Source organism: Ziziphus jujuba, chromosome 11 (assembly GCF_031755915.1).
Source record: "Ziziphus jujuba cultivar Dongzao chromosome 11, ASM3175591v1".
Lineage (NCBI taxonomy): Eukaryota > Viridiplantae > Streptophyta > Magnoliopsida > Rosales > Rhamnaceae > Ziziphus > Ziziphus jujuba.
Window position 1 is genome coordinate 25,219,324 of NC_083389.1, and position 14,126 is coordinate 25,233,449.

Consider the following 14,126-nt stretch of genomic DNA (forward strand, 5'->3'; position numbering starts at 1 on the left):
ACAGCCTATTTTCTTAATTCAAGGTAAAATACAATTTTATTTTATTTATTATTTAATGATTTATTTATTTATTTTATATGGTAGTCTATCTATTTAATATAATATTTTTATGGCTTAATTAATTTTATTTAATTATTCTTCTACTTTAATTAATTACCATTTGAATTGAAGTGTAGATTTCAATATTCTCCTAAATTTGATGTGGATTATGAAGTAAAAATGAGACTTTATGCGACAATACAAAGAATGTGTCCAGAATCAGACTTAAGGCTTAAAATTGATAAACAGTTGGATCAATTCCGAAATGCAGAAAACATGTTTGGTATGGATATAGTTATTCAAATGAGAAATAAAAAGCAACCAGGTAAAATATTGAATTTAGTTACATTTAAATTATATAAATTAAATTATATATTAAATTTATTTGTTTTTAATTTTACAACTTTATGATGGGAGTCATTTGGCAGAAGTTGTAAGAAGCTTTAAAATCTTGCCATTAGAATTCTTAGTTTGACTTGTAATGCCATTGGATGTGAAAGAAACTGGAGTATATTTGATTAGGTATAATATTTTTATTTAAATATTAGTAAATATTTATATGGTTTAAACTAGAAATTGGAGTATATTTGATCAGGTATAATATTTTTATTTAAATATTAATTAATGTTTATATGATGTAGTTTAAACTTTAAATATAATTATTATTTTTTTAAATAGATGCACTTAAAGAGAAGAAATCGTTTAGAACAATAAAGATTAGGTGCACTTGTTTTTGTAAATTACAATCTCCAATTAAAGACAAGACATAAGAAAAGAATATTAGAAGGTGAGTCCTATGATCCTAGTTATTTATCAAATTCAGAATTTGATGATGAGTAGATTACCGAAAAAGAACATTCAGTCTTACCTAATGATACAACTTGGATGAATGTCAATGAATATTTTGAACTTGAAGAAGAAGAAAACAACAAAAAAACAAAAAGAGGTAATTGTAATATATAAACAATTTAAGTATATTGTTTTTTGCAAAATAGTCACTAACATAGTAACATATATATTTATTTATTTGTAGATCCAATAGATCTTACCAGCAAAGATAAGGGAAACAAATAATCGATATTGGACAAAACGATAGTGATGATAAGGAAGCATAAAACCATCACATAGAGAGTGGAGATGAATTGGGGGATGATGATATCGATCCCTTCGAATTTGAAGATAGACATTATTTATAATTAATCAAAATTTTCTATTGTTTTATTTTCAAAAAATAGTATTCATTAAAATTTTATTTTATGGATGTAGCTAAAATTTTAAAAATTAGATGTTAAATTTATAATTAATAATTATATTTACATTGATGAATGATAGATTGATATTACTATATTTTATTATTTTTATTATTATTATTTTTAAATGTATCTTACGATATACGTTTCATAATTTTAACAAAATGATTCACTTTTCGAATCACAATTTGACAATATTGAGTTACAAGGGTTTGAGAACCTTGCTGTACAAGAACATGGTATGTGGACTTCCTCAACTCTCTGCCTCAAGTTTGACATGCATTGATTGCATCAATGGGAAACAACACCGTGACCCTATCTCAAAGAGGAGTACTTGGAGAGAAACTCAGAAATTGGAATTTATTCATGCGGATATTTATGATCCGATCACTCCTACATCTAATAGCAACAAGAGGTACATTTTGTTATTCATTGATGATTACAGTAGAAAAACATGGGTGTATTTTTTGGTAGAAAAGTTAGAAGCTTTAAATTATTTTAAATATTTTAAGGCTATGGTTGAGAAAGAAACAGGGTTGTTCCTTAAGTGTTTGCGCACTGATAGAGGGGAATTCAATTCAAACGAGTTCAATGATTTCTGCAAACAAACTGGGATCGAGAGGCAATTGACCATCGCTTACACTCCACAATAGAATGGCGTAGTGAAAGGAAGAATAGAACTGTGATGAACATGGTTCATTCAATGCTATCTGGCAAGAACATTCCCAAGACTTTTTGGCTGCGAGCAATAAAATGGACTATCTATGCCCTAAACAGGTGTCCTACATTGGCTGTCAAGGATGTTAGACCAGAGGAGACTTTAAGTGGAGTGAAACCCTCAGTAGCTCAATTTTGAGTCTTTGGTTGCATGCACACGTCCATGTTCCAGAAGCAAAGAGGACTAAACTTGAAAGTAGAAGCATTACTCGTGTGGTATTAGGAGTTAGTGAGTCAAAAAGTTAAAGGCTATATGATCTTATTGCTAAGAAGGTTGTTGTGAGTAGAGATGTAATTTTCGAATAAGCGAAGCAATGGGATTGGGATGTGAGTTACAAAAAACAAATAGTAGTAGACTTAAAATGGGATGATGATGATGATGATGGCGAGAATGAACGGGTGAGTGAGAATAGGAATGGAGATGATATTGATGGCGAGGTAGGAGACATTAGTGATGAGGCAGTTAGAGAAGAGGAAGATGGTTCTAGTAAGGGTGAAGAGAAAGTGAGGAATTGAGGCAACCCCATGAGAAGCAACCTCCTATGTGGATGGGTGATTATGATAGTGGAGAAGGTCTATCTGAAGATGAAATTCATATGGCACTAGTAGTATCAACTGATCCATTGTATTTTGAAGAAGTTGTACAGAGTGCAAATTGGAGATTGACCATGGACAGTGACATCAAATCCATCGAGAAGAGCAAAACATGGACACTCATTGAGCTACCAACTAGAGCAAAAAGAATTGGAGTGAAGTGGGCTTACAAAACCAAATACAATGAGCATGGAAAGATTGATAAATACAAGGCTCATTTGGTTGCTAAAGGGTACTCTTAGAAGCATGGAATAGACTATATAGAAGTTTTTGCACCAGTGGTAAGGATGGATACAATAAGGATGATTATTGCTCTAGCTGCACAGAAGGACTTGTAAATTTTTCAACTGGATGTCAAGTCAGCTTTTCTCCATGTTGAGCTGAGTGAAGATGTTTATGTAAGGTATGAAAAAAAGAGCAGTGAGCATTTGGTTTATAAGTTACACAAAGTCTTGTATGGATTAAAACAAGCTCCACAAGCTATGAACTTTATGCAAATTAAGCGAACGAAGATAAGTGTTAAACCAATTCTAGTACACAAAGCGTTGCCTTTAGTCCATAGAGCTCAAGCAAGAACATTGTCTGCAACTCCTCTTCTCTACTTTAAGGTAACTCTGGTTCAAAAAACCATTAATGCATAAGTGATATTTTTGGGAAGTTAATCAGGATCATAACAACAAAGTAAGAATAGTGACATATATACAGCATAGAAAGAACACATAAGGAGCCGTATAGAAAGCTTCCAAACTAAAACTTGAATTAAGTAATAATTTCTTTCCGTTTGGTATTTTAATAAGGACAATAATAATTATGGTTTACACTGACAAAACTTATAAGAATCACGTACAGCACATGAATACAAAACACTTATGAAAAGTTACCTTCAAGTTCATTTAATCGATGCTGAATGTGGATTTGATGATGATCGTCCCTTGATTTTGTCAATTCAAAACCGGACACACAGTTTGGCCGTTGCTTCAGCAAGGCATCTTCAAGTTCTGTTAATAAGTATTCTTCAGAAATATTTCCATTATCATGCTGTCGTTAATACTGAAACAACTATTAGAATTGCTACATTAGAAAAGACAAACTTGGTAATAGAAATATACCTCTAAACATCATTGCTTTCAATTAAAATATTTTACCAACTTTTCAGAAAAGAAAAATAAAATCTACCAAATTACTACAGAAAAATCCAAACATCTCCAACCAAAAATCAAACCTAATCTTATGGCAGCTTAGAAATTATTACGTCAGCACAATACAACTGACAAATTAGAAACAGTGAAAATTATATGAAGTTCGTTCAAGATAAGCCCAAATATATATATATATAGTTATATACATATGTTCATTCAACAAATGGCCATCTACCCAAATATATATATATATATATATATATATATATATATATATATATATATATATATATATATATATATTTATGTTCCAATAGTTTGTAATTTGACCTTCCAATAAATATATTCTATTCGGTACCAAAATAAATAAATTACCACCTAATTCAAAAAATAAAATAAAATAATAAAATAAAAATTACAATAAGAAAACTAATAGCTTACTTTTCATTTATCAATAACACTTATATAATTGCCTAAAAAAAACATTTAAATAATTCTTAAAACCTTTTCTAAAAAAAGCAACAAAAAAAAAAATTGTCTTTCCGCGTTGCAATTGACAGTGGATCGGGAAAGAAGACTCTTTGGAGTGTAATGCTCTGATACATATTAGGGCTGATGTAAAATGATCAGAAAAGTTGTATTTTATTCGATGAATAGAAATTGGTATTTATACAAACTGAGAGTTAGTATAGATAACTATACTATGTTGGATGGTTTTCTAAGTGAGGAGGTTAAAAAGAGGAGGTGCATTGGAATTATGTCTGAGTACTTGACTTCATTTTGTAATACGGCTATGAACTATCCGGGATTGTTTTTGAGAAGCTGAAAGACATCAATTTTCCAGAAATGTATGTTAGGGAAATTTCAGAGGCTAAATATGGAAAATATAATTTTTATGAGGTTGAGGTAATATTAACTATAGTTTTTCTAATTCTCGATTGTTGTATAATTTTTTTTATCAATACTGTTCAATTGAATTGCTTTGTGCCATCTTAGTGATGATGTGGTTGACGAAATGACTCTGACTGCGACTCACAAGCGTAAAAATTTGTTTGAATAAAATGTTTCTGAAGTGTATGATGATAGTGATGATTTTGTAAGGGTTCATCACTTTGCGAAAAGTTATGCTGATTTGAAGGATCTTACAACCTGCTCATCAACTCGCCGCTGCTTAGCTGCCTCTCAATCTTGGTCCTCTGCCTGAACTGCTTCCTCAGGTACCACTTTAAGGTCCTCATCCTCTTGAACAGGCTTCTGGATCCTCATCTACAGATCCTTACTAAGAGTTCTCATCCCACTAAAGAGCTACCCAGCAAGCACTCTAGCTCCTAGTAATTTTCTCCACCTTTGAACATCCTCAATAAGTTTCGTCCTCGTACCAGCAAAAACAGTCATGCACGGAACAAACCGTAACCGTTTAAACTGGAGTAGCTTGCTGCAGTGGCGAGTTGATGAACAGGTTCAAGAGCGTGTTGATGAGCCTGAGTGAGTGGATGTTAATTTCTTTTGCTCTTTTCTAAATAATTCTAGGCACTACTTTTAAGAAATGATATGTTGTCACCTAGCATTCTGTACACATAAATGTGAATGGAGAGTACAATACATAATAAAGTATAGAGCGTGGGACATTCTACTCCGATATAATGTGCCACAATAACAAGGTCTACGCATTGTGGTTTTTGGAGTATGCCAAAACTAAGTTAGAAAACAATGGCCAAGTTGAAAGTTTGGGACTTTGATGATTGTTTTCCAAAGAAAGTTGCTACATTTAAACCTCCCCTACCCTTGCCACATGAATTCTTGCCTCCTTCATTGAATTTTTTTCCTGTTTCTAGATGCAAATTTTACTCTCATATGCAGTTGGTGGAATCTTTAGGAGAGATTTTGTATGTGTTCCTCGAAAGTTCCGGATATGGTATTGGTCAGGATATCAAAGACTTTTTTTCATGGTTATAAGTTATTGGATCGTGATGGGAAAGCATGGGAAAAAGTTGAAAATTTAAAGGGTCAAGCATTGTTTATAGGTGAAAATCAAGCCATCTCATTATCTGCTCGAGAGTTTCCCGAATGGAAAGAAAATTCAATCTACATCACTTCATATATTCCTCATGTCAGAGTTTATAACTTAGATGAAAAAGTTCTCAAGAATTTGGTAGAATATTTTTTTTTTTTTTGCCTCTTTGGATTGCTCCTCGCTGTTTCTAATGGATCATAGAAGAGAATAGCGTCTTTTCTATTTTTTTTTTTTAAACAAATTAAATTATAGTATGGTTGTTGTAACTTATTTTTTAATTGTATTACTTGTTTTTGTAGATGCGCGTATTGGTAATTTGGTATTGTTCAGTGGTTGTTTTATTCCCCGTTTTATACTCTGTTCTCCATGTATGACAAAATAAAACAAATTAAATTACGGAGTAGTTGTTGTAGCTTTTTTTAATTTTATTACTTTGTTTTTACAGATGTTTGAATTGGTAATTTTGTATTGCTCAATACGTGTTTTATTTTCTTTTTATACTCTGTTCTCCGTGTGTGAAAAAATAAGTATAGTCTAGCATGTTTACCATTCACAAACCAGTCTAGCATGTTTACCATTCACAAACCACCACCAAAAGAAGTTACCGAATATTAATAGTCATGAAAGGAAAAGCCATGAAGTAGGTTTTCATTGTTAATGTTATTATTTTTGGTTGTTACATGGAAACTGAAGTAGCTTGAGTATCATAAACACAATTAATATCATTCACTCTGTAATATTATACATATGTATGTATATATATGTGTGTGAGACAAACTCAAGTTTAAAGAGAGGAACAGATTAAGGCATCCTAAGGTATAGGAGAAAGTATTCTAATGGGCAACCCAGTTACATCCCTCCTCTAGGTTAGTGAGATCCAGGAAAGGAGTTGCTGGTCTGTGGTATTCATGGAAGTACTCTCATCACATCTCGAACTTGACCCTGAACCTGATTCCAGGTTATGTTTTACTCCTATGAAGTTGCTGTTAGACGGACCAGTATTAGGGATCACATAGAAACCAAACGAGCAGTCATTCAGGAGCATCTTGATCTTCTGGTAATGGGTTGGAAGGCATCTCATCTTGATCTTCTGGTAATGGGTTGCAAGGTATCCATGAGCATCCTTCCCCCAAAAAGAAAATTTTTTTAAAAATGGGGTCGAAGGAATTTTTCTCTGAAGTGTAACCGAGATGGCATGTACAGCCAATGGATTTTCAATTTGATCGTTTAAAAGGAAATAATTTTCTTTTCTTTTGTTTTTGATCCAGATTTCAAAACCTCCATGTGAAACCACATATGTAGTAAATGCTAGTATATAAACTGTTATTTAAAGTTCAATCTAACTAAATTTGGCTAGATTTAAAATAACTCAATTTGATTAAAACTGAATTTGAATTAATTTGGTGCAATCCAGAACTGTAACGGGCAACAATTCAACATACTAAATACTATTCGCAGCCACAAAAAACAAAAAGCACTATTCAAAATTGTAAAGAAAGACTTCAAGGGGTGGTTAATTATGGCCAATTATGAAGGAAAGATTAGATAAACAAAAAGCACTATTCAAAACATAAAACCTCTAGGATTTCAAATGCAACGAGGTAGGCGCTGTAACTCCACCGCAACTAGCGAAGCAGCATTGGCTAAACCAGATATGCCTGAACTTTTGAGCTCAGAGACAATTGCTTCAATCTTTGAAATCTCTGGTATGGATATCGACAATATCATTGCATGAGAAAGATACTGCTTACATGAATAGCCAATAGCATGTAGCATCCGCTGCACCAATAAGTGAGGAATCCCCCTGTTCCATGACTCAATGATTGCACTGACCCTATGAAGATTAGCAAGCAGACCAGTAGTAGCTTCCCTAGGAGCTGCCTTCAGCAGCAAGACAACACATTCAGAAGCCATATCTGCCACATTTGCTTCACGGGAAGCACTTAACTCTAGCAAGACGCCGACATTGCTTCCAAAGTCCATAATATCTCTTACACCTTGCTGCTGATCAACGGGACCAATTACTTCAGAAGAACCATCACCTAAAAGAGCAGGTTCTTTTGTGTAGATGAAGCCTTTCCTGCTGCTCACAGACCGTAGAAGAAAAGCCTTACACAGGCCAAGGGTTGGTTCTAGGAAATCTTCCATATCCTTTGCATATACAAACTCCAGAAGATTTCCAATCCTTCTAACAACCTTCAGCTGAGAAAGTAACTTGGATTCCATCTCTGGAGCAGAGGCCAGAGCCAGGCAAAGCTTAACGTTACTAACATTTGCACTTGAGAGATCCCCAAGCAAAAACTCAAAGCACTGTGAAATTGTCTTAAGATGTAGAATATCTGAAATTTTTATGTAACCAAACTCAATCAGCATTACGAGAAGCTTCTGTGCATACATGGGGATAGGATCCTCATCTTCAATCAAGGAGGGGTAGATAGGGAGGAAATATTTATTGGATATGGACTCCAAATCCTTTGACCTTTGCTCATCTTCACATTGTTCATTCAAAAAGACAACCTTAATTTCGAACAAAATTTTCAGACACAAAAATCTGGCATCACCATCCTTATTGCCCTTATAAAGAACAGCCAAACTGGGAAGAATTTCACGGATAAATAAGTCAGGGCTTTCAAGGATTACAGTTGACTCCTCTGTGACAGATTCAAGTACCCTAAGAAGGGTTATTTGGAAGTCATCCCTGCCCTGGAAGTCAATTAGAAAGATATATATGTCAACATCAACTTCAATACTATATATATATTTTTTCCATTTAAAATGTAGATTATAAATTCTCAACAACACTATGGCTCAGCTGCAGCCACCTACCTGAAATGGAGTCTCCACAAGTTTGATAAGATTTGCTAATTGCCTCAGAACCTGATGATTCACCACCTTGTGCTTAAAAGATGAGCTTCCAAGAAGATGAAGAACCACAGGAAATAAATGAATGTTAGTCTTTGGAGCAGATCGACTGGTAAGGGAAGATATATGCCCATGGCGCCTTCCTCCCATCATTTGCTGAACTTCTCCAGTTATGATATCAAGTAAACTGGGTACAGTAGATGCAACGACGTTCAAAAATGCTTCCAGACACTGCTGCACGTAGTGGTCCTTCTCTTTTGTGAGCCTGTCCACCACAGAGAGTAACCTTGCATTGCAAAAAAATTGTGGCAGCCACCTTCTACCATTCTTACTAAGAAGAGCCACAAATATAAGTGCCTTGCCCTTCAAAACTTCACTTCCTTGCTCAATAAGAGAGACAAGACCAGGGACAAGATGTTTATCCTCCATTAGTGGTGAAAGGCACCTGCCAATATTTGTGAACATATGACTTCCAAGCATGGCCATATTTGAAAGGTTTAAGCTGATTTGCTGCTCACGTAGACTGCCCTTAACAAGAGCAGATGCCATATCCTTGAATGAAAGTTTCTCTATAACTGATTGAATGCAGGGAGGATTGAAACGAACTAAGCGAACCAAACATGAACCTGCCGTGAGTTTCATGCTCTCCTGTTTGCCAGCAGCTCTATAAATGTAGCAAAGGTTGTTTATTACATCCTGGCTGGTAAAGCGAGCTGCCCAGTGCCCTTCTTGGCTACAAATGTTCTCAATTGTCCTCAATGCATAAAGTTGAGTTATACCATCCTCTCCTTTCCGTAAAATTGATGAGACCAATGATATCAGTGAATTTGGTACCTGCACCAGAGACAATAAATGATCTATAGATAAAGCAGAATGTATAAGGGAAGGAAAGAAGTCACAGTAGGCAACAGTTGTCCGAAATATCTTTTATAAGACTTCAATTTATGACTACCAGAAGCAAGCAAAGTTTAGACTAGACAAAAATGATAACTAGGTTTTGATTCATAACATTTATAAGGAATATGTAATTCACACAGTAAAAATAAAATTTAAAAAAAGAAAATAAATAAAAATAAAGCTTTACATAATCCTCATCCCATAAAAAAATAAGTTTATTGCAATATAGGAAACCAACCTGCCAGCCTGACACAGATCGACCGTCCTTTGACGGAGATTCCAGTGGATTGTTATCTCTGGTTTGCTCATTTTGAGTAGATATATAGAATAGCAGCTCACCTAAAGCAGCCATAGAAAATCTCCTCACTTTTTCCTGCTTATCTCTAAGTCCATCAGTAAGTGAACCTAATATTCCAGAATTTGCCAAATCATCTTCAATAAAAGTAGAATGTCTAATCAATAAACCAATCAAAGAAGTAAGTTGGGCACGTAAAGCTGAAGTCTTGGACTGTCGAAGCATTTTGACAAGCATGAGCATTATTGGCCCATTGGTCAAGATATTGGCGGCATCAGCATTAGTGCTTAACATTTCAAGGTATCTAATCACATTTTGTTTTTCCATAATGCTACTGTTACCACTAAAAATGGATATGATCCTGTTGTTGAGTGTCTCCAATTGCTCCCTTGACATCTTCACAAATTCAGATGCTTGCAGTGCCTCAAAAGGAAGTGAATGAGTCACGTCTGACACTTTGTCAGATTTCCTGCTGGGCATTACAGGTCTGACTGATTGATCAGATGGATGCCAAAGAACCTGTGGAAGGTTATTGAACGGTTTTGTTGAATCAAAGTCGAGTGCAGACCCTGAACCTTCTTTAATTCTCTGGTTTTTCAGCTGGGGGCTAACACTGGGTGGGGTTGCAGCTACTTCAAAGTGTTCTGCAGATGGTTCCTGTTCAAATGTTCTTGATTCATCCGAGGAAGGCAAATTAGCCACGGGTTGAGCATCTGGTTGCTGTCTGCTGTTTTCCATCTCTTCCACTTTCCCCTGGTACTGATTTTGACTAGATATCTTATCTTCAGGTGTACTAGCTTGGTTATCAGTTCCCTCAGGCTCATCATGTCCATCATCTTCAGTGTTCTCGTTAAAATCAAGTTCCATATCAGTGTTCTCAATTTTAACTTCAGAATCATTCTCAGAAACATTGGCCATGGGCCTCCGATAATTTTCCTTCTCATTCTCTCTCTGTAAGTTTGTTTTTGCTATTCTTGACAATCTTAAAAGATTCACACCTCTAGAAGGATCCTTTTGTTTCTCCTCTACTCTGCTGGAAGCCTTTATTTGAGTTCTGCGGCTACCTGGTGTGCCCTTAACAGGTGTCTCATTGCCTCTTGATCCTACCATAGAGTTCTCATCCTGCTTCAAAGCTCGTTTTACATCTTTTTCACGAGATTTAGGAGGGGTTCTGTTTTGCAGAGATTTATCTCCATTACGTTCTGAAAGACATGGCTTAGCAAAAAGTTCTATCATATTAGCAAAGGCAGGCTGAGGCGGTAGAGAAACTGGACTAAAGTTGGTTCTCCAGAAAGCATGTCCACAAAGCTCTGTCCACTGTATTCTTTCGGCTGGATCTTTCACCAGTAAAGAGTTTATTAGATTGACAAAAGGGCGGCTGGGAGTACCTGGCAGAGGTGGAGTGGGGTCTGAGAGGATGGATTTCACCAGCTGAGTAAATTCTCTTCCTACAAAGGGAGGCCTCCCAGTATAGCACTCATATAGGACACAACCAAGGGCCCAGAAATCTGATGCATATGAATGAACTCCTCCCTCTTCAAACAACTCAGGAGCCATGTAAAAGGGTGTTCCACGTTTTGCTTGTGGCAACTAAACGGATTCATGAAGGTGAAGCTCCATTAATTTATACAAACAGTGAAAAATCAAAAATCAAAAATGAAACATCAATGCAAATCTATACTAAAGATGTAAATAGGATGTCAAATGCTGTAATGGTTAAAGAATAAAAAACTTACCGAGGAAGAAGGAGTTTTTGATATATCACTCAATTTTCTTGCCAATCCAAAATCACATAGCTGCATTGCATCAAGATAAACAAATAAAGTTCATACATAGACTAAAAACGATTTGCAAGAACCCAGCTATAAGAGGAAAATAATATCCATTAGTACCTTTGTCCGTCCATTCTCATCCAATAGGATATTTGATGGTTTCAAATCACAGTATATGATTCCCTTTGAATGTAGGAACCTAATCCAAGAGATCACATAAAATATAAAATAAAAAACAATTAATTATCTTCACAATTCCAGAAAGAAGGATACTAATAAAACTAGTGAGCATCTCTTACTGCAAAGCTTTGACAATGTCATGAGCAAGATCGTGAATTGAATCTTCCGGTAGCTTACTATCCTGCAGTACACTCATAAAAACAATCAGTAGTGCATTTGTAAGGAACCTACTTATTTCATACCAACATCAAGATCATTGGTGCTAGGTCAAGATATCAAATAAGTTCAATACTCCAATATCTAGTCATAAAGTAAAATTTAAAGCAATATAAATCATACAAAGAACAACCAAACATTGTCATTACAACATAATGCAACAGATTGGAAAATTGAAATCTGCAATGACTTGCTGCCATATATATGTTAAGAATGGATACCTGCTGTAATATGGTCATGAGATCTCCTCCAACACAATACTCCAAAACCAACCACAAGTGAGCAGAAGTTTCATACCTGATACACAAGTTGAGTGAGGCATCGAAGTTACATAATTCAGTGCTTAATCTCATGTGAGAACACCTAATTAGCTTACTCATATATATATATATATATAAACACTCCATCAGCAGCACTTACCACGAATAGAATTTCAGAACATTTGGATGGTCTAATGAATGGAAAATCCTAACCTGCAAATTACCACACCGAGAAAGTGAAAAACAAATAACAATTTAACAAAATGCAAAATCAACACAATCTAAAATCCAAAAAAAAAAAAAAAAAAAAACAAAGAAACTATCCCCAAAGCTTAAAATTTCCAAAATCTAAACTGTGACAAACAAACAGATTAGCTTACTTCGTGAAGAACCTTGTTTTTCTGATATTTTTCGACGCTCTTAATCGCGAAATACTCGATCGTCTTCTTCTTCCTCCCCTTATACACAGTCTGCAAAAAAATTCCACAAATCAAAAACAACAAAAAGAAGCATTGGCCGAAATCAGATTAAGCCAAAAAAAAATAAAAAAATCGATTGGAAAAATTGAGAATCCGAAAGATGATTTGGCTTCTTACCGAGCATTTTCCTCGACCAATGGCTTCGTATATGTGGTATTCGTTCATCTTCGCTGGCTTAGCTTGAAGCTCTCTATCGCTTCCAGATTTGAACAAAGTGACAGTTAGAGAGAGAGAGGGAGGGGGAGAGAGAAAAACAGTGTTTGGGGAATAAAATATGGGGAAACAAGCTTTGGATATGATAGTCGTTAAGAATGGCTTTTAGAATGTTTTTTAAGTCAAATTTTGGTGAGACTCGTCTGTGTGAATGGGCGGGAACATAAAATCAAAATAATGGGATTACGTTTTGAGGTGTATCCAAACAGAGACGACAATTTGAAAATTGGGGATGTTGTACGGTGATGAACACTCATTCTTCCATACGTTAAGCCAATGGATGGTTGACATGTAAGATCAGAACGAGTCGGTTTGACACGTAACGATTGTTTATAGGATCCGATGTGGCTATTTGAAGTTATGACACTCGCATTTACTGTAGTGTTATTGGTTCACTATGATTAGTGGAGCCCACTTTATTAAATGTTTTAACTTTCTTGTCTCTGTTCTGTTTTTCAATGTTTGATTTAATTTCATATAAGATAATTAAATTATAATTTTGTTATTTATTTATTTTCCAAGCAGCAAAATATATCTATATGTATATATATAAACCAATATATATTTTACAGTAGCAGCTTGCAGCATAAATAATGTATGTTTTGATTATTCCATCCAAATATTAATTTTGGAGAGTTATTTATTTGTGTAAGTTTAAATTTAAATTATTTTCCATGCTTCATTCAAGAAGAGAAATATCTTTGCCAAAAACTAAAAAAAAAAAGAAAAAGAAATATTCGGGAAACAAATACTTTCCATGTTCTGATAATTTTTGTTTTTTTAATATTACAAAATATTCAAACTCATTTTCTATATAATTCGAATCCATGCATTTATGGCATAAATAAAATTACTTAATCATTGAAACTAATTCTCTTCGTTTATGTTCTGATAATTATTGATTAATTTTTAAATAATTTTTTTTATAAACTTGTTTTTTCATAATTTTACAAATGAATACTTAGAAGTTATAATTGGAATTTAAATTATCTTAGGAAATATGGATATAAAAAACGATTAATAAACCAATTACACTATCAAAATAATGGCATTTTAATAAACTTTTGTGATAAAATTTTGTAAAGTAACTAGGTTACGATTATCATTTTAAATATAGGCCCATTTTTATATATTTTTTAAAATTAATAAATTAATGACATATCATATTTATCACATCATTTGATAAGTCATTTAATATT

The 14,126-nt window shown here is 34.2% G+C and overlaps 1 protein-coding gene across 1 annotated transcript; it reads right to left on the reverse strand.

Moving 5' to 3' along the window:
• Nucleotides 1-7,126: 7,126 nt before the first annotated feature.
• Nucleotides 7,127-13,035, reverse strand: LOC107411386 (serine/threonine-protein kinase RUNKEL). The gene is made up of 10 exons (XM_016018963.4): nt 12,832-13,035; nt 12,616-12,705; nt 12,396-12,448; nt 12,197-12,272; nt 11,879-11,940; nt 11,700-11,778; nt 11,544-11,603; nt 9,751-11,397; nt 8,580-9,449; nt 7,127-8,456 (listed from the first exon to the last, which is right to left on the reverse strand). Exons 1-10 carry the CDS (start codon nt 12,877-12,879, stop codon nt 7,341-7,343), a joined length of 4,101 nt encoding a protein of 1,366 aa, XP_015874449.3. The 5' UTR covers nt 12,880-13,035; the 3' UTR covers nt 7,127-7,340.
• Between the last annotated feature and the right edge of the window lie 1,091 nt (nt 13,036-14,126).